The 22,386-nt window shown below is 35.1% G+C and overlaps 1 protein-coding gene across 4 annotated transcripts in view; it reads left to right on the top strand.

Annotated features, from left to right (window-relative positions):
* LOC145671218 (BRCA1-associated RING domain protein 1-like) overlaps window positions 1-22,386 on the top strand; it is a 230,904-nt gene that overhangs the window by 104,743 nt on the left and 103,775 nt on the right. For all 4 annotated transcript variants that reach the window (XM_081740096.1, XM_081740098.1, XM_081740099.1 and 1 more), the window contains exon 4: window positions 12,533-13,082. In XM_081740096.1, the coding sequence (XP_081596222.1) occupies window positions 12,533-13,082 (550 nt within the window). The remainder of the gene's footprint in view (window positions 1-12,532; window positions 13,083-22,386) is intronic.

Genomic DNA, 22,386 nt, shown 5'->3' with positions numbered 1-22,386 from the left:
AGTATTATCTTGTCTCGATTCTCAAAGGGTTGTTTCTCTTCCCGTCTCGATTCTTTAGAACTTTCTTCTTGTATTGTCTTGAAAATTTCTAGTCTACAAAAATTTCTAACAAATTCATTGCAGTTATCTACCATATTAAATTTTAATTTATGTTCATAAATTATTAATATGCATGATTCAATTTGTTTAATAATAATAATAATAATAATAATAATAATAATAATAATAATAATAATAATAATAATAATAATAATAATAACAACAACAACAGGTTGATCGTCATTTATTTTCTAATATTTAAACAGCATTGTTTGAATATTAATTAACAAAATAAAGTCACAAAAGAATTATAGGAATTAAACAAATAGTTGAAAATAGACTGACAATAATTATGACAATGAAATTCACTTCCAAAAATAAAAATTATTATTAAACACAAGTTCAAAACTTATTTATATTCAAATCTTCTGCTTCCATCTTATTAAATATTTGTTAATGAAATCTATAGCCTATAATTAAAAATGAAAAGATTCTACTTTCTTCAGGTTGTCTTCAAGTTCTCCTTATGCCAGTTTAAAGTGTTCTATCTAAGGTAAAAGATTTCTTCAAGCTTATGGGAAGAAGGGAAGGAACTCAAAATACTGACAGCATTGCCTTTTTGTATGGCTATGCTTACGCGTTGCAGTAAAAATTGATAGCTTCTAGGGTCTCCTGTTTTTGCTGTCAGACTTGCTCCTAGTTCTTTCAAAAAATCCATTGCTTCTTTGCTGAAGACACCTGTTGTTTCGGTAGCAAAGGCTATAAAATGATGGTCTTCTTTAAGTTTAGAGTACTTTGAGTGTTTGCGTGAACAAGCCGCTTCCGCTGCGCTCCCTGCTTTTATACTTGTGGATTGTAGATAAGATGGAGCAAACGTATCCACACATGTGACATCCCAGACTAATCTTAGACCCTTTTTCCACGGAATTAATGTTATTCCGTCTGGCCGTTTACCATCATTCCTGAACATTCCTGGAGGTTCTAATATACTCGGAAAGTCGATGCTTGCAAGAGTTCTTTTGAGTATGTTGTTTAATTCGCTATGACGTGCAAATCTCCCTCCACTTTTGTTGCAGCTCAAAGCATGAAGACCTTTCTTGTCCATCTTGTTGTTGCAGGTGCAAATAAATTCATGACAAATATTCAGGCCTAAGCGCAATCCTATGCAGATTTTGAAAAAGTTGTCATTCAAGAATGTCCCTATGTTTATAGATGGTGTTGACTGTAGCCATGCTCCTGATTCCTTCTCTCTTAAAGCTTTGATGCGTGCACTTTCAATGTCGTTTTCAGCGACTATTTCGTGTTCGATTACCTCGTTTAGAATAATTTGATCCCATTGTTTCTGTGACTCTTTTAAAACCGGGGTTTTTCCATCGTAAATGCCTTTCCAAATTTCCAAAGCCTCTGCCAAATGGCTTATTCCCACTTCGTCAACTGGATAATTTAAAATTTTGGAAACGAGTGGCAACGCTCCGTGGCAAGAGGAAATGAAGGCAGGAAGGCATAGGTCTGAAGCCTTTCTTATGCCTAAACCACCAACTCTGATGGGAAGGCTTGCTTGAGTCCATTGCGTTTCGTTGATATTGAAGTTTATTGTTGATTGTAACGCTTTCTTCAGTATGTGATCCATTTGTAAAAGTCTGGAGGGATTGACCCATGTTGGAACTGTTCGGAGAAAGTAGGTTTGTTTAGGAATGCCGAAGCAATTTTTGAGCAAAAAGAAAGCAATGTGGGCTGGTAAACTTTCTAATCGGAATGATATTCTTTTGAGGTCATTCAGGTGTTTCTCGAAATGGTATTCGATTCCTTCTTCGTGTAGTGGTGAACCCAGCAATGAGATCTCATTATTTTTCACTATTCGTATTCCGGGTAATATGTTTGAAAATTCAGATACAATTTTAGGGTCGCTTTTTTCAGAATTGAAGAAAAGTTCACATTTTTGTGGGTTTATTTGTAGACCTATTTTCTCTGAATTTGTAATCAACTTCTTTATATCTTCCAACACGGTTTGTGGTGATCCTCCAAGAGTTCCGTCATCAAGGTAGAAGACATTTAGCTCTGAAGAAAGAGAAAGGGCAATTGGATGTATTGCTAGACTAAATAACATCGGGCCTGCTGGATCGCCTTGCTGAACTCCTACACATGAGGATATTTTCCTTTCTTTGTAAAATAGCGTGGATGGATTTGCATAGCTTTGCCAAAAATATGAATAATATTGAGGAATGATTTGTTTAACTTCCTTTAAAATGATGTCTCGTTCAACTGAGTTAAAGGCATTTTTGTAATCAATTTTTAGAATGACCTTGTTCGAATTTTTATTTGCATGTATAAATGTTCGAGTGGCGTGAATGATAGCTTCACTGCCCTTTGGTGTTGCAAATCCCAGTTGATGAGGCTGTAGATACTGAGAACATTGATTGTAGACTGAGGACACTACTAACTTTGATGCCAAACGTCTGAAAACACTGCCAATGGCAATAGGTCTGATTCCCCCGTCCTTCTTCTTTAGGGCGCAGAGGTTAGCTCCAAACAAGTATGGACACACCTCTTGATTTACTCTTCCATTAAGGATGAGATTCATCAATTTCGTGATCTGACTCAAAAGAAAAGATCCTGCTTCACCTGCAGATCTCGAGATTAAGTCTTTAAGATGTTGAGGGGAAATCCCATCTATCCCAGACGCTGAGCCGGACGCAAAATTATTTATGGCTTTCTGAACCATTTCTTCATTTACGTATACAGATGAATCTTGATTAGATGGGGGGTCCGGCATTTCAAGGGCTCTAGATGGAGCCGGGTGCTTGTTCACCAGGCAGTGAAATGTTTCTTCATTGGAAGATGCCAACGTATTACAATACAGTGTACAACAGGTTGATTACAATACAGTGTCGTATAATCATATAATACGTATTAAAGGAGGATAAGGATTTCATGTGTTGTGTTGAATGATGGATAATTTATGCTTTATGCTGTGCCACGACTAGAAAAAGGTTGCGGAATACTACAGTAGACAATGAAATTCACCGTGAAACTAACAAATGATGTTCCTTTGGAAGATATCGCGTTTCTATTAAATAGCCTCCTTCAGTTGTGTCTAAAATTTTATTAGTAAATAATAATAATAATAATAATAATAATAATAATAATAATAATAATAATAGTGACAAATCACTGGTAGTCCACATCATATCCTTTAGTCTTAATTTACTTCCACTCGTTATCTGAAGTACATAACTCCTTTTTTTATTCAAAGTTTTCGATGCTTGGGATAAGCGATTTACAATACTCGGCTCTTATTCATCCTTCAGATTTGCTGAGTGATTGGTTTAGTTCCATCAAGTCCTCTTTCAGCGGTGAGGCTAATAGGATAATACTTAAAATGGGGTCCGAAACTGTGTAGTGAGTTTTTCTCCTGTGAGAATTACGTTTCCTCGTGGCTATATTGTTAACTAATGGCGCGGGAGACAAATTCGATTCCCGGCGGAAGCTCGTTTGGTTCGGATCCTACATTAAGCTCTAGATCCAGATTTCATATAGCCTCTGTTTTGAAAAGAATGTTGTACTCAAACCCAGCCAACGAACCGCAGTATACTGAACCCAATATCTCGTTTACCGAGGACACACGCATTAGCATTTCTTGGTAAATTGTGTCGAGTTTGTCCTCCTTTCCCATATAGCCTAACAAGGTACATCCCTCGGGATTCGTGTAAAATTGACTCAAATGCAAAGTTCTCAGCGGCCCATACTTTTAACTTCCATATTTATGGGCCTTCATATATCCGGAATTCAATTATAAACTACTATAACGCTCGGACACAAAATTACTTTTAGTTTCTTCAGATGTAACTGTACATGAATGTGGTCATATATGGGTGTCTACTGATACTAGAAATACTGGAAATACTTGAATTATACTGGAATTTAATTTTGATACTGGAAATACTGGAATTCTGATACACATATTGAAAAATTATGAAATGTGCAAATATTATAATTCTTTATAATCTCTGCTGGATTTTTGAACTCCAGAAGTACAGGGTAATAACATTCTTGCATTATAACTAGAATAGAACAATATACAATTATTTATACGATTTGTATAACTTATATAACTTAATAATACATTTAAATAATACAAATAATGTTCTTGGCTCACTGTATCAGGCCTCCGAGCCGGGTGTTTACGGGCCATGAAAGTCATGGAGTGGGGTTATCGTTCAAAGGATCATGAAAGTAGTAAAATTTAGTTTCAGTGACTTTATAGAACAACAACACTTATGTAATAGAGTATAGTTACTGAAATAATAAATTGTGATTTTCCCCAATGATTCGGCGTTAAGACGTGACGCCATCTCTTAGAATTGCAGATAGTCATAAACTTACCTGTTTCTACTAATACTGTGTTCAGTTGCCGTTCCGTTCCGTTTTTTTCTTCTTCTTCAATACCTCACGTATAATAACAATGGATGCATTATATTATATGCAGTGCTTCGAGTACAGTATACAGGACTGCAAGCTGGTCAGTAAAGTCAGTAAAATTATGCTCAATGATGGGAAACTGAGGGCCAGTTTTAATGCTTGGTATGAATGTGCCAACTCCGTTCCCAGGAAGCCACTGCACAACACTGCAGGACGCCACGATCCAGGTCGGGTAAGTCTATTCTGCCCGGGAGGGGAAAGGAACGAAATCGGCCAAACGTAGGCTGAACAACCTCTGTAGAGGAAAGACTCTTTCAAAGATAAGTGGTTGGACAGGACAATAAGTTCAGATTGAAATTGGCTTCAGAGATTGGAAAATGATAAGTATAAAGGGCATTGTTGTTTGCGTATGATCAGTTTTGATATTAGTAACATAGAAGTGTCTTCAGTTTGATCTCATGCCAAAGGCAAAAAGCATATTGAAAGAGTAAATTCTTCAATTTCGAGCAAAAATCTGTTTCACATGGTACCTACCAAGAAAGCAACTAGACTCTTGTTCCTGTAAATACTGCTCCATCAACTAGAAACTGTTTCACTGAAAGCTGAACTTCATAAAGTGCGATCTTCAGTTGTTAATAACGAACATACTTATGTTATTGATAACAGGGCCACAACATTCAATACTTGTGTTATGCCTACAAGTACTCTTAACAATTTTATCAACAAAGATGAAGTTATTACTGCAGAAATATTGCGGGCTACTAATCAAGTTATGAACCATTCTTCTGCTAGAAGATTTGGCATTTGTAGTGATCGTTTTGAAGTGATGCTTCCCGACAGCGAAATTGCGAAGAAGTTCAAGATGCGCAAGGGATAAACTTGGATACCTATTTACATTTGGACTGAGTCCAGACTTCCAAAAAGAATTGACAAACGTGGTTAAAGATTGCGCTTTCTTCTGCATACACTTACGTTTTTGATGTTGGCAAATCAAAACAATTTCTAACTGAAAAAAATACTGTAGGTATAAACAAACTCCTTACAACATTGGTGTCATAACCTTATTACATTTCTGTGAGTGATTATTATTACTTCCATGTTATACCACAACAAGGAAATATTGTATTACGGTCAAAATGTCTAATGTAAATCGAGATACGACCAGATTTGGGTGAAGACCTACCACTTCCGTATTGACGTCTGTGTGTCTGTATGTACGTTCAGAGAATATTCCATCAACGATAAATCACGTAAAAGATTACATATACACACGGCGGCCTGCACAACTTTCTATTTGGTTCAATTGTGAAGTGCCTTACATTTAACATGCAATAACTTGCAAACAGTATAAGCTACGGTAAAACTTACTACAACAATGAATTTCCGAGAAAATTGTACATGAATATGATGTATCACTTACACCTATTCCTATTTGAAAAACCGAAAGTTGAATTGAATATGGCGATCCAAGATGGCGGCCGGGATGGGTGACACGTATCAGAGAAGCAGTACTTGATTCAATTTATTTTGCACATGTCCAGTTGCATTTAAAGAAACTAAAAGCAATTTTGTGTCCGAGTGTTATAGTAGTGTATGATTGAATTTCGGATATAAGAAGGCCCATAAATATGTAAATTATCGGTATGGGACGCTAAAATTAGTACAATACACATTGAACCGCGGAGAACTTTGCATTTGAATCAATTTTACACGAATCCCGAGGGGACACTTCACGAATGTACACTCATGTCCAAAATTATTGTCGCGTGTTTATAAATATGTTGTTGTAGGAATATAATTAGATAACGAATTCGTCCGGTATTTCTTATAATATTAGTATGAGTATGGTCGGCAAAGACATGTATGTGGCAAATTTCATGTCAAAAGAGCGGTAAATAAGGTCAATATAACGGGAAAAGGAATTTTCTCGTCCATTTAGCAACATTTTGTTTTACTCATTCTGATTTTCATATTTATAATTCTTTTCCTATGAAACTTACCACAAATATACATTTCCCAATTATACACATAGTATCAGTATTAAAAGTACCCTGCAAAATCATTATCAAATTATATTCTTACAAGAAGGCAGTTATAGATATGCGACAATCATTTTGGACATGAGTGTACCTTGTAAGACTTGAAGAAGAGTATCAACAAAATCGCTTAAGTCGTATTTATAATGACATCTCTGTTTTACGACATGCCCTTATGCCCAATGATTTAAAGGAGACGGTGATGATGATGATTAATGCAATGTTGGAATGAAGCGAGTGGGAGGAAACGGATGAGCCCCGAGAAAAGTCTCGAGCGCGATATTTGTCCACCACAAAGCCCACTTCACGAACTGGAACCCCTGCACCAAAGGTAGTCGCTTTACCACTGAGGCACCACGGCCCTAAGTTACATATATATATATATATATATATATATATATATATATATATATATATATATATATATATATATATATATATATATAATATGTATGTCTGTGTGTATAAGAGAGAAAGAGAGAGGACCTCTTCCTTCATGACTTTGTGGCTACGCAACTTGTAAATGCACTTGACACAATCCATATCTGCTTCCCATTGCTATAGTGACTTGGGCACGCCTTTTGTGTACAAGGTTCCGGATTCAGTTCCCGCAGGAAAGTTCTGAAATTTTGACCCATTACGGTGGTTCGGGGTCTACCTCAAAGTGTAGATCTGCATCTCATATAGTATTGGTATTGAAAAGGTATACTAAACTCCAACCATCGAAACAAAATAAGTGAAGTCGAATACATACATAGTCACAATAGTAGACAAGTCGTTATTTTAAACTACCCCTTGGAGAATTTGATTTAAATGAACTGTTAAACTTCGCCTCAATAACGAGAGGTATTATATTTACTGGAGGACAACCATTCTGATTTCTATTTTATCTTCTGCCTCAGTTTTGCATTCCTGTAATACTTCGAGCTTGACCGTATACTTTTCATGTTACGTTCTTAAAGCTTCTGGATGTTAGTACTTTAATAATAATAATAATAATAATAATAATAATAATAATAATAATAATAATAATAATAATAATAATAATAATAATAAACCATCACTGAAACTGTTTTTAAACGTGAACATATCGATCGATGAGTTTGGAGTTTAATTGTCCCTCCAGCGCAAACGGGACCTACTGAGAAAATACCAATCAATAAATAACGATTATGATTTCAAAAAATAGGTTATAACACAATAATTGTAAAGATCTGCTTTGTAGTTTCTTGAATATATGATGGTAAGGTAGCAATCAAATAAAAGTTTTTAACCAAAGCCTTAAGACATTTAGTCCCAATCGTCTCGAAAAAATCAAGTTCGATTGCCTGAGGGAAAAATTGTTAACAGAGGATTCACGTCGAATACCTAGTTAGTAAGAAAATAACCTCTTTACAAAGTTTACTAGCCAGACATCCATAAAGCATGGAACATCGTTGTCAAACGATTCGCGAGCAATTCACCACTATGGTTGAATACGCTAATATGCATCTAACTGAAGTTGAGAAAAACTTAGTTGTTTCCCGTGCTCGAGCAGGTAACGTGGCTCGAAAAGCCAGTGCCTGGCCTTAAAGAGTTTCAACCCAGGATCAAGATCAGGCTTTGTCAGCTGTCAAGACCCTTTCATGACTTCCCCATAGTTAGTGTTGGCATCTCTTTTCTCTGTTTCATTTCGTACTGCTTAAAGGTGCCGGTCTTCAGGCCTGTCCAACCGTCCGTAAAGAGCAGCTGACAGATGTCCATAAAGTCGACCGACTAGCATTTGTAGAAACAAATATTATCGTAACGGGAATAGAGTAATATTTACAGACATTTCAACACATTTTTAATTACGACGTTGTGTATCAAGATTTATATTTCAGTCTTTATTCTGCGTCTGCATAACCTTCATTTTCAGAGATTTTGCACTGAACATAAGTATAGACCTCCATATACATATATGCTTGTACGCTTATAAGAAAATCAGAAGACACATCCAAGTACATATAGCGTTTAATTAAGAAGCAATATACTTGTACGCTTGCAAGAAATTTAGAATATATATTAGGGATTTGCTGCATAGTAAAATAGAGCACATAAACTATATTTAAAAATTACAACTCTATTTGTCTATAATATATACTTATACAAAGAGCAACACAGATAGTCTAGCTGAAATTTCTATTCAACGCACTACAAGAATATGTTTACGGAGGATATTTGAAAATATATTTGATCCCCTTTCTTGAAAAGAAAATGAAACTATAAATTTCCAACTCATGGAAAGCGCTATGTTGTAAACTTCGCGTTCAACAGTTCAAACAATTCAACGTGTTCTCGTAATATTGAAAGAGAGTCGATATCATTTTTATATTTTCAGAAATATGTTATAGAAATTGCTCGCTCTTCCGCTTTTCCCCGTTAGAAGAGCAAGTGTCGAAGACGCTAGGCATATCCACTTACGTTCAGTAAGGAATTCATATACTGAGTTTGAACTCCGTAATATAATGTGCTCGTGAGGAACTCGAATTTCGGTATAAATATAGAATCCTGCTCCTCTTCCCTTTTGAAAGTAACATGATAAATACCCGGCTTGAGACAAGTGCTAAGTATGTTGAGAAATGCATTTCAAACGGTTAGCATGTTTTCCATAATAAGGTAACAAACAACATTGATTTCATTTGTGTATATAACAACATAATAACCACCTAATATTCCAGTATTTCGCTCAATGTGAGTCGTTGTGGAGGAAAATAAGTGGATACTACATAATCAATATTAATGTAATAAAGTTTTCGAATAAGTCCTAAGATCTCCTGTTAAAGGGTCCTGAGAGGCAAGCAAAACACTCCCTCAATTAACATCTTGGCATTTTCCTATCTCAGTTTTTGTTTAGTCCTTTTGTCTTCAGTCGTTTCTGATTTATAAATACTGGACGAATTTACAGACTCATCCCATATACACAGTCATAATCGTTAATTGGAAAGAGGGTACAATGACTCAGTCAAAGAACACTCCCTAAAATATTGTCGTATATTTCTTGTATTTTAACGTGAAATCTTTCAGTAATGTTAAGGTTACTTTATTTTCAATCGTACACTAAGATTGATCAGTTTCGAAAAGTGTGACCCTCCCGCTTATCAGATCTAGCGCGTTTTGTAGGCAAGTTCGGTATAGAGAATGATTTTTTTTTTCTTTCGTAATATTTGCGTTCGTAATTGTACAGAGTGATCATGAATTAAGAGCTAGTTACAACACTAACGAGTACAAGCGCTGCTATTTCTGGGCAATTCTGAAATGTAAGCAGTGGATGTGTGACTGGCATGAAGTTAGTAGTCTCCAATAAACAAGTGAGTCAAAGTTTAAACTAATTTCAGATATACCATCATTTTAATTTATTTGCATTTTGTGTCTTATGTTTATACCACGTTTACACCATCAAGGCTGTAGAGTATATAATTGATGGAATAAATACATATTCATGTCATCAGAAAGAATAAAACTTGTGACAGATACGTCTTTTGTTCGTCACTGTAGGGCATCAGCCAAGGAAACAAATATGGATAAATAGATCATCTCTCATTCTAAGATAATTTGTTTTAAATTTATTTTTTGTACTCATCTTTCTATTTAATTAAATCTGCTAGTATTTCGTCACTTCATCTTACTTCGGAATATTCTAAATTGAAATATTGTTACAATAAACTCTAATTTCTTTACAACCAATGAAGTTCTATAGTATTACTATTCATAATGGTGCTTTTAGGACGCAAAAGATTAATCTTACAATAGTCATTTAAGATGAAAAGTTCTGCTATGACAAACTGGCTTCAGTAAACTGAGCACACTGGACAAATAATTAGGTATTTTCTCTAGAAGTGACGGTAGTCCGTGATTAGGAGTATGTTGATCCATGTCTTTCGGATCCAAGTTACATCAGAGTTTCATGAGATTTGGAGGCTATTCTTTGATACCAAAAACAAAAGTAATGAAAAAAAGACGAAGAGGTAAAGAAATTCAATTAAATAAAAGAACAGGATGAAACTAGGATGAAGAAAATTAAAACATAGGTGAAGACGGTCTTGATGAAGGACATAGTGAATTGCAGAAGAGCGCAATGTGTTGTATGTAGATGTGTGAAAAATGTATATAACTGTGATGTTAGTATGAAGACTGTAACAATTGAAAAAGTCTGGAATGATGCGTCTTTTGAGTCATGGCTTTTAAATGTATTCATGCTTTAGCGTTTACTGATTTAGACTATTAAAAAAAAGAGAGAGAGAGAAAAAAAGAGTTGTTTACTTTCTTTGAGTTAATTTCTGTAATTAACAATTAAGACATGGGTATAAATTGATAACAATGGTACAATGAAGGAATATGATTCTGTTGGCAGTTCATTTCTAAACTAATTTCTGTGAACATTTAGTACGTATGTTTCGAATAGTGTGATACAAAAAGGAGATACAAATTTATAATGAATATATTTTAGACTTTCAGTGTCGGTGCATGTATCAGATTTATGTTACTGTGACTTTATACGCGTGAATGAGGATATAGCGTTCGAAATGCAATAGAGATGAAGATTAATGTAACTGGCAACAAGAACAGACTAGCAACTTCCTCTAACTCTTTATTTGGCTCGTGGGATATACTCGCAATACCCGTGCAACAGTTAGCCCTCAAGCTAATATATTCTCACCATTACTCCTCTTAATCATCGAATATTTCACTTTTTCACAAATCCTCTAATTCTCGTAGCTTTCTCACACTAAACCGTTATTTGCGGAGACTACTTCGACCTGAAATATCCCAGCTTTTAAATACCTAAGAATATTTCTTATTCGTGTCTGTCATTATGGATATCGTATCATTGGTAACACGTGCTTGGAGATCCATCACCACCGACGCATGACCACAGTAATTTCGCGAGTTCGTTGTGTGGGAACAATTTGTCAAAATTGGTCGAAGTATAGATATGCCAGAATAAGGGCTATTCTGTTTGAGTGTGAACGTAGACACAAAATAAATTAAATTGTCTGGTTTGTTGGTGTATCAAAGCGGATGCACAAAGAATTCTGTAACACTCGTGTAAACGCGAAATTGCTTCAGATCCTAACTTAGAGGGACCGCGTACGAGTTTCACTTATGGTCAAGGAAGCTTATTTTCAAATTCGACAATAATTCTTGCATGCAGATTTCGTGTATGCAGATCCACCCTCAGCAATTTCCGAAAGAACATTGCGAATTAAACTTTATACAGTGGGCATTTTGAATCAAGTGCTACGAAATGTGCCACTTCTTATGTTTTCAGGTACTCTGAACACAGATATTGAACTTAGGGGACTGAAACCTATAGTGGTCCGATTAGTCCATTTTGTCTTTATTTCAATATTACGAGGCAGCGAGTGAAATAGAACAACGAAACATTTCGCCCTAAGGGCGTGGAGAGTATGGTTAAACATCCAGGGGACTCTGTGATGATACAAGGATGTTTTTCGTACCATGTTTTAAGCCCAATGATACCAATGAATGTGAATATGAGTCAACGTGCGTATTGGGACATCTTTACTGACTAGCTTTCGCCATTTCTCCGTCTCCATGATGAATATCCAGGAACACTTCCATCTTTTAAGATGACAACTGCCGTATTGAAGTTGTTAATGCTTTGAGAAACATCCAAACATCGTGTCACACTTGACCTGGTTTGCCAAGGCCCTAGATTCTGGAGCATTGGATTAGATTCAGAAATAGGCATCCGTGCTAGAACTACGAGATTTATTGATAATCGAGTGAATTCACATCGATTTGACACAGCTGCATCACCTCGTGGAGTTACTTTCAAGCAGAATCCAGGCAGTTATCTAGGTCACAGGCATTATTACTTGGCATTAGGTAAATTTTACGATGAGGTAACTGATTTTTGTCTTAGAAAGTGACATTGTTTTTCCTATATTAATGGAATTAATGTACTGCATTAATTTTCCATATATGTTTCTATAGTTAAAAACTAATAAGACACATATATATTAAAGTCTTTTTTTTCTTTCTTTTTCTTCTAGAGCGAGTGTTGTAAACGAAACTCTCGAGTCAGTTCAAGTGAAAGAATCCAATCTTCACAATAATTCTACAAAATTTTGTATAAACAAGGAGAGCGAGGGTGATCAAAGTAATAATTTTGAAAGATATACAAAAAACAGACAAACAGTTCGTACATTTGAAACAGGGCAAGATGTACTAACATGTCAATTAGTAGAAATGAAAGATACTAACAATGATGGGCAATTCAGATACAAGATAGAAGAAAGAACAGTATGTACAAATGCTCTGGAGAATGCTCACTGTAGTCCAGAGAAAATGTCAAATAGTAGTTGCTCCAATCCGGATGCAAACGTTAAAGGAGATCTTGTACGAAATATAATTGACAGTTTCCATACTTCTGCTAATCGAAGTGTTCAAAACTCAGTGATTCCAACTCAAGTAGATAATGGAAATCAAATAAAATGTGAAACTCCTCGTTCATCTACAAAGAAAACTGCGAGACGTGACACACCTCTAATTATGAAAAAGAATATGAAAGGTGAAACCCCTCTTCATGTAGCTTGTATAAAGGTAAAGTATCTAACTGTATAGTATTATAGAGTTAAAATGAAATCTATTGTGTGGTTAAGAATGTTTGTGCCGTGTTATTCTTTTAGTAGTGATTACTTTACTGTATTATTTCAGCAACCTGTTCTGCTGCTATCCTCGGCCAGTCATTGTATTGGAGAACATTTGCTTCGAAAGATTTGTACATGTTAGTCGACTTAGTCCTAATAATATGACTGGAACTCATTTCTTTCTCTTTGTGATAACTTTTTCTTGATAATTGTGCCTTTAAGTTTTGTTAGAAATACCTAGGTGTTAGGTAAGCCACAAATCAAAGAGTTTTGATGGTTGGCATCTCTTACACAGTGAAACCTATTTGTGTGTTGAAAAGTGATCGACTTAATGATGGCTAACTTACAGAAAGTAAATGTATTTTGAAGCAAATATTATTATAGGCTGTAATATAAATGATTTTACGTATTAATTTATATTATAAATAACATATAGTAAAAATATCTATATGAAAGAGTTCGTATGTAATAAATATCAGTCTTAATTCGATATTCGCACACAGTACTTAAAATGTAATTTAAATGCAAGCTAATTATCTACAAAATACTAGTATATATTCTTTATTCTTTTTTCCCTTCCATCTATGACGATAGATTCAGACAAAGATCGTCAGTTACAGAAAATATTTGAAACGTCCATACTATTTCATTCCTCTTAGTAGCGAAACCTAGCCGTACCGGAATACCTGTTCTTGTGAGATTAGTGCCGGCAGTCAGCAGTGCCGGGCCTGGTCAGAGAAAAGATAGGCCATTATTTATATTTGTCAGATGGTGTTGACATTGCGGCGTCCACCTAGCGTTGTGAGAAGGACAATTTGGGAGGTACTTTAAAAAAATGTATCAAATTTCGGTCTTAACAAACCAGCATTAAGGGGGTGGGAGCCGATGTACTGACCTCAAACCTCTCCAAAGGTATGAGTGCCACAAGCTGGCTAGTAGACCTGGCAGCCTACAGACTTTTAGGTCAAGAGTTTAGTGTAGTTTTAGTAGCTAAACACCGAAATTAACCTTTTCCTGTATTTGGAAACAGATCTATTCGTTCTGTTAATTTGTGTAGACCAGCGAGTAGCAGAATTGAAGAAATTAAGATCATTTTGTCCTGTTATTGTATTTTTCTTTCTTTTTTAATTTTGCAACATGAGTGTAATCTTCATTTGTTGTCAAATTCCTCCAAGCACCCTAGAATTAGAAATATTCGAAAACGTGACAAAAGCCAAGGACATCAGTAACTCAATCAATTCGTCTGGAATTAACTATCCTGCAGTGTAGGGTATAAATAGGAAGTCTTAGTGCCACTGATTGTTTCGTACACTTGCCAGCAATAGACATAAAATAATATGCAATACAACCACCTGCAATATTTTTGAAAAGTTACTTTCAGTGAGCAAGTTTTCCTTTCTTTTTGAGTTTATTGGCCTCTCGAAACATACAAGGGTTTCTAAGAATTGATGATGATGTATATGTTACATCCCAGAGGTGAATTTAACGTTAACAGCAGAGAAATAACGTTTCTGTAATGCGATCAGGTTCCAAGTTACAGTTGGACAGATGGCTAACTTACGGGATAATGAGTACTACAATTCTTACAGGAAAATGCTGATTCTATAAGAATGAGACCATGACTTGCACGTGGCTAAGATAAAATGCTTCACTGTATATTTTTTTTTTATTGTTCCTATATTCCTCTTTATCATCCCAATGTATGAGCTATTGCACAGACAAATATTCTGATAAACTCCAGCATATAGTATTAATAAAAATCTTAATATTCATGGGTAATTTACAGTTAACCTGAAATTCAAATTTCTTCACACCTTCGTTGACTTCGAATGACAATTTAGGAGTAAGGAATGGAAAAGAGATCTGCTTGTTCTTGGACTTAAGTGTGATTTTATTAGTTAAGGCATGATACAAGTCTGAAGCCTTTTTTCTTAATTTTTCAAAGTATTGATAAAGATCCACTCTTATCCAATTCAGATATAGTCTCTAGTTGATTATTTATACCTTCCTCAATCGATCTATATACTCTTAAATAAAAATCCAACTGCAAATTAGACTTAAACTTGTAAGAATGAGCGGAATTGCTGTGCATATAAAAATTATACGTGATTTGTTTTCTGTCCTCAGCAGTAAATTTGCTATTGAATCTGTTGAACGTCCGCGAAATTTTCCATTACCATGGTAGCTAATAATGGAGAAAGTAGGCTACTCATAATTTATTTCTACTGCTTATACTCCATGTTTTCAAGGTAAAAGAATTATTCTCTAAACATGTCTCCGAAATCTTAATAATTTCGCAAATTGCGTAATCATTAAGTTTACTAGTTTTTAAAGTTGTTGCGCAAATTCCGAAGCCTAAGTACTGTGAAATCGGATGAAACTGTCTAGTCATTTTTGTTGTGCTTTATATGGGAAGAAATGTAACTGAAATGTTTTCTTTTTTGTTACAATGATTTTAGAAAACATTAAAAAATATGGTCCTCAACAGTATCTCGTTTCTTTCTTAATTTGTTTATTTCGTCTATATATATTGTTTGTTTCGAATTCAACCTATTCAGTGAGAGGGGTTATTCTACAACTAATGTGGAACAAATTAGTCCGCGTGAATCAGTGGTTTCGGAGTAATGTACAAAGTTTGATTAAAAAAAAAAAAAATCCGACTTATAACTAAAAACTGCAAATGGTGAACAAACTACTCCACTCTGCTACAGCTGCTGAAGGTGTGCAGTATACCATATCCTTCGTGACCCTAAAGGTAGAACTAACGTACATGGCGTCAGATCCGGGCTTCGCGCCGGCCATGGTATCGGGCCCCTCCATGTACGTTCGATTCTACTAAAACCAGTTACACGCACAATAGTGCTTCATTCGTCACCTATTAGGAAGGTGCCAGCAGCTCAGAACATTAAAGACATGCTTTCAATGCGAGTGACAAAGAATGAAGTTCGTCGTGGCTCCATGCTTGCATACGCGGTTAAGGGAGGCAATTCGACCAAGATTTATAATTTGTAAATTTATTTTTCTACGCTGACAACTTCGTCACGTTCAAGTTGCAGCGCATTGCGTTGTTTTCTCCTCTGTTTCGACAGTTGACAACATTTGTACATTTGTGGAAAACTTACGAAATGATATAGCCAGTTTAGCAATTTTTGCGCAAATTGTTTTAATGTCCTTGGTTATTTGCTTTGATATAAATGAGTTTTTAAAAAATAATACCACGATTTGCGATTTATGACCCATTCATGTGATGTGATAGGCTTTAGCTTCACGTTCAGCAGCGAGGCTATATGAGAATGGATCTACAGGTTGACCTGTGATCTAAACCACGAGCTCCCGCTGGGAATGGAACCCGGGTCTCGCGCACCGTCGCACGTACATTATCATCATATCCACGAGGGAGCTCTTATGAGCGGTTCATGTCTGACTTCTCTCTTTCTTTTAGAGTAGTACTTCATTTGTTAGCTATTAGGAAAATGTCAATTTAGTGGCCAGAGTGAAGTATTTGTTCACAATTTGCAGTTTTTAGTTTTAAGTTGGCAATTTTCAAAAAGATCACAAATCTGCAAATTACTTCGAAACTACTGATTTCCGACTTCCAGTAAATAGGGACAAATTTGTTCCAAAATAGTTGTCAAATAACCTCTTTTAAGCAATAGGTCGAATTACTAGTCAACCTGTACATACATGAAGTGCATTTACGTTCATACTACGTTTATGCAATGAAAGTGTAAGGCTGCCATACATAATTTTTGACTACAGTTATCTAGAGGTTATCGTATAGAAGTTTGAATGATTTACAAAGAATTTTCAAGTGAGAGTAGCAATCAAATAAGATTAATTGTCGCCATAAGATGCTGTTACGATTTTTTAAATATTTATTTTAAGAATTTCGCTATAAAAGTGAGACTATGAGAGAGTCTTGGAACAATGGTACTATTCAAGAGGTGATAGGATAGGAGGCCAAAATTTGCATTATTACAAATCAGGGTTGGCTGGTTTAAACCAAGGTGGTTTTAAACCTTGGTTAAAAAAAAAAAAAAAAAAAAAAAAAAAAAAAAAAATCACGTTTCACTCCCGTATATTATTCGTGTTATATTCAGACCTGAATTCCCCATTCATTACTCAGAGATTATACTACAACAGCAACTTTTGTTTTTGTTTTTGTAAGTTTATGAATGTTTCTTTTGTGATTTTTTTAATAGTTTGTTATTATTGCTATGCAATTGAAATCAAAGAAAAATTCTAAATATTGTTTCGTTTTAATAATGTTTACTTTTGATAAAATACATCGAAATGCCGTACTTTTGGAGGGGGGGGGGGTCATATAAACCACGAGATGCATTTATTGAAATCAAAAGTATCTTTCGTATCTATGTATAAATGGGTCAGAGCCAAAATGAACTCAAATAATTCGTATCTTTATTCATTTTTCGTACTGATCTGCAAATTAAGTCGTATTCCTTTAACTTGGACTAATAAAAGTCGTAGTGAATAAACCTTGACTAAATTAGTTCTTCTGTACTCTGCAGTATTTTGAAATTGTCTATATGTAATTATGTATAATAGTTTCACTTGTGCGATTGTTTATCTTTTTGTCCTTCTGAAATTACTCTTGACAGTTATATTAACAAATATGTAAAGATCAGTACAACGTATTTTTATCAGGAGTCCTTCGTGAATGAGTCGGCAGACGTATCGCATTTGTAGCCAATTAGTCCCGGTTTCGAGTCCAAATGGAGGACAATTTCTCTCGGATGTAAGCCGAGAAGCGGTTTGGATTCCGCTTTAAGCTTATGTGATTCCTTCCAGCATAACCCGGTTGTTACATAGTAACACCAAGGCGAAACAAACTTATGTCTGTCTACATATGATATAAATACATAGAGCAAATTATTTAAGCCAAAAAAAAAACCTGGTTTAAACCAAAAAACCGGGTTGAAATAAAAAAAACGCTTTTTTTGGTGTTTTTCAATAAAAAACATGTTTTTTGCCAACCCCGTTACAAATTTTTCACTCACTCTTAATATATATATATATATATATATATATAATACAGCGGGTGTTCGATTTTTGTTGATACGTATTAGTAACCTTTAAACTAACTGACAAAAAACGTTGAAACTTTGTACCATGTGAATATCGGCTGAGGGACATTTTTGACGTACTCTGTGACACCACAAGATTAACAGTGTTACCAGCTCAACATAAAGTTCATTTTTTTTCAAATGTCACTACATCAAGTTATACATATTTCAAACCTACATGTAAAAAAAGAATATACAATACCGCATTTGTCATGCAGTGACGAAAACTAAGGGAGGTACAGCATCACATGTAAGCACTATTATTTGTGTTCAAGTAATACACTAATTTTTTAAAAATAAAAATAATGATTGGAGTAACAACAAAGCCTGGCTAAAGGGGTTGCCAATAAAAAAAAAATGTTGGTGATATATTTAATTAAATTAAATAAATCCTATGATTTGTAAAAATTTAATTTAATATTTTAACATGAGTAAATACATTTTTAAATTTATACATTTTTGATAATATTCTAAGTCGCCAATTTATACTATACTGTATTAGGAAGAAAAATATCTGTTCAACGGTGTATGACTGTTTCATCTAATTATCTTATACACAATCCAGGAACTTGCAGTGAACCACGAAACCTCTATTTTATTAATTTCATTTCAGCACGAGGGAAGAAAACTTTCTTAACCGTTTTGTCAAGTAATCTCAGCTTAGTTATTAAATAAGAAATCGCTTCTAAATACAAATAATAATCTTACTAACTACGTGCATCGCTTCATTAATTTCAGATAGTGTATTTCATCAATAAGAACAAAAACATAAAACGATACTTGCATATGAATTAATGGTTTCATAGACAGTTCATTTTTGCATTGAATAGTAGTGAGGGAAGACGTTCTCGACCATATTAAATTATATAAACATTATTTCTCTATTATTTTCACAGTTTAGAATTTTGTGTTACGATTATATTCCAATTAATCAACATTATGATTTCGTTTCTTGTCTGTCCATTTCAGTAATAATTAGAAATTATATTTCGACTTAGATATCATATATACACACACACACACACACACACACATATATATATATATATATATATATATATATATATATATATATATATATAGGGTGTTTAAAAAACAACACCGACAACATTTGGGAGGCGATTCTTGACACCAAGATAAGCCATAAAGTATAGACTATCCTGGGTGCACAAACGTTTCCTTTCGGAGTTATAGGCTGCCGAAAACATGAAAAAGTGAACTTTAGAGGTCGATAGCTCCAAAACTATGCGACCTACCATAGTTGCGTCAAGACTTCTCTCAGGAACTAGTATGTGCTTTATCCAAAAATACACGTTTCAGAATTCTGCGGTAATTCCGCAACAATTTTTATAGAGGCAGTTGGAGAGTACTTCAAATTATATGACCGTAGCCGAACTCCCTCTTTAATAATTGCCTCATGAGTACTTTAAGATTCTGAAACATGTATTTTTGAATAGGGTACATAATAGTTCCTAGATGAAGTCTTGACCCGAGTACGGTAGGTCCCATAGTTTTGGAGCTATGGATCTTTAAAGTTCATTTTCTTCATGTTTTCGGCAGCCTATAATTCCGAAAGGAAGCATTTGTGCACCCAGGATGGTCTATACTTTTCGTCTGTTAGGAATCATCTCCCAAACGTTGCCAGTGTTGTTTTGAAACATCCTATATATATATATATATATATATATATATATATATATATATATATATATATATATATATGTGTGTGTGTGTGTGTGTGTGTGTGTATGTGTGTCAGGGCGCAAAATTTCGAAGAGACGCACTCGCCAATCCAAACACGATGGTCGCCAGTGGCTCTCACGTACAAATTATGAGAGGTCCCCCTTACGGCCTTTGGTTTGACAAAGAAAGGGCATAAAATTTTAAAACCAGACAATTAGGTTTAGGATAATCAGTTTTGAATTGGACAATTCATATATGTTAAAAAATGTCTTACCTTAAGACTTTATGTTTGGGTAACGCTCTCTCTCTGCACTGAAGTACCAGTTGTCCATTGCAGTTTTCGGATCAAAGTTCTTAAGCAAATTGTCAGCAAACCATCCAATGTGTCAGTCTTCAGTGATTTTACATTATCAATAACTTTAATATCTGCAATTATGCAACAACACATAGCACAGTTTAACATCAAAGAAGATTTTTTGGTAACACTTGCAAACCAAGTTCTAACAGTTAATATCATTTGACAACGGTGATCTAAGCAGGGTAAGTGTCATACGAACAAAAATGATAAACAAAATTGCAGAGATACAGGAATTCGAAATGTAAAAACGAACATCAGGAGAAAGGATTCGAAAAATACTATTTATCGAAGAACGGGTGTAGCATGGTACATTCACTGGCATCTTACTTTTTCTATCTAATACAGGGTGTCCAATATACAACGCAACCCGGAGTTTGGGCTAGTAGAACTTTTGAACCTGAAGTGATACACAAATAATGGTTTTACCAAAATGAAGTCTTGTTCATGCATATATTTTTAAACTAGGAAGCAACGATTGAAGTACACTAGGAACCACACAATGTTGCCAGGTGTAACCGAAGGTGTAAATCAGCTTTTTGCAAAACATGTAAATTGACTCATAACTCATACGTATGGATGTTCTGTCGTTAATTTTCAGTTTGTTTAATTGGAGTAGTTTGAAAACTATGGAGCAGAAAAAAAGATTTTTTTCATTTCCACCCATAACTAATCGGATGAGGCCTCTGTAAGAGGGAACTAGGGAAATCATAGTTTTCATAAATTAACACTCTGAATTGGCAACTTTGCTGATGTTTCATTGCATCAAAAGGTGTGTTAAGAATCTGTCTGCATTATGCAATTTCTGAAAACAATGAAAAACAAACTTTGAAATTATCATGATAAAACGTTAACTTACATGCACCCGGCAACACTGCTACTATCAGAAGTGAAAATGAAATCTTTGAGTTTTACGTCCCACGGTTATGCCGGTTAGGCTAAAGGAGACGGTGATGATGAGTAATGAAGGAAATGGTGGAATGAAGAAAGTGGGAGGAAACGGGAGAACCCCGAGAAAACCCACGCACACGGTGTTTGTCCACCACAAAGTTCACTTGGCGGGGGCTGGGATCGAACCCGGGACCCCTAGCACCAGAGGTGAACGCTCTACCACTGAGCCACCGCGGCCCCCCTATCAGAAGTGAGTTACCAGCTCTACAGCGGATGCTGGGAGTGTCCCCTGTTTTGATTCAAACACTGGTTCGCACGTTTCACCAGGTTGGCAGCAACTTTACGAAGATTAGACGTGTTAATCTTCTCAATAGCACTGCGTATGTTCGTTTCCAGGTCTTGAATAGTTCGAGAATTGTTCTTGTATACCTCTTGCTTTAAATAGCCCCATAGAAATGAATAGCAGTATTGCCGGGTGAATGTAAGTAAAAATTTTATCATGATAATTTCAAAGTTCGTTTTTCATTGTTTTCAGGAATTGCATAATGTAGACAGATCCTTAACACACCTTTTGATGCACTGAAACATCAGCAGGGTTGCCAATTCAGAGCGTTAATTTATGAAAACTACGATTTCCGTAGTTCCCCCTTACAGAGACTTCATCCGATTAGTTATGGGTGGAAATGAAAAATTACTTTTTCTGCTCAATAGTTTCTCAGATACTCCCAACTAAAAAAACTGAAAATGAACGACAGAACATCCATACGCATGAGTTATGAGTCAATTTACATGTTTTGCAAAAATATTGATTTATACCTTCGGTTACATCTGGCAACACTGTGTGGTTCCTAGTGTACTTCAATCGTTGCTTCCTAGTTTAAAAATATATGCATGAACAAGGCTTCGTTTTGGTAAAACCATTATTTGTGTATCACTTCAGATTCAAAAGTTCAAACTCCAGGTTGCATTGGATATTGGACACGCTGTAGTAGATATGGTAGATATTGCGAGTAAATGATGAAAGAAATGATAGAACGGGAGATCTCGAGTAAATCCACCATGACTTTACGTATTATAACGTATTAAAAGAGTATACATATTTGTTCTGCGCACTAAGATGAACAACAATCCAGATAACAATAATAATTATAGGAGATGCTCGATGTGTCATCCATCATCAATACACATTTAATGAAATGGCAGATATGTATCTTATGTATAGTCGTACCTATGGGAACCCACAT

The sequence above is a fragment of the Thermobia domestica genome, chromosome 15 (genome assembly GCF_964235325.1).
Source record: "Thermobia domestica chromosome 15, izTheDome1.hap1.1, whole genome shotgun sequence".
Lineage (NCBI taxonomy): Eukaryota > Metazoa > Arthropoda > Insecta > Zygentoma > Lepismatidae > Thermobia > Thermobia domestica.
Note: the sequence above shows the minus strand (reverse complement) of the source record. Positions and strands in the feature narration are given on the sequence as shown.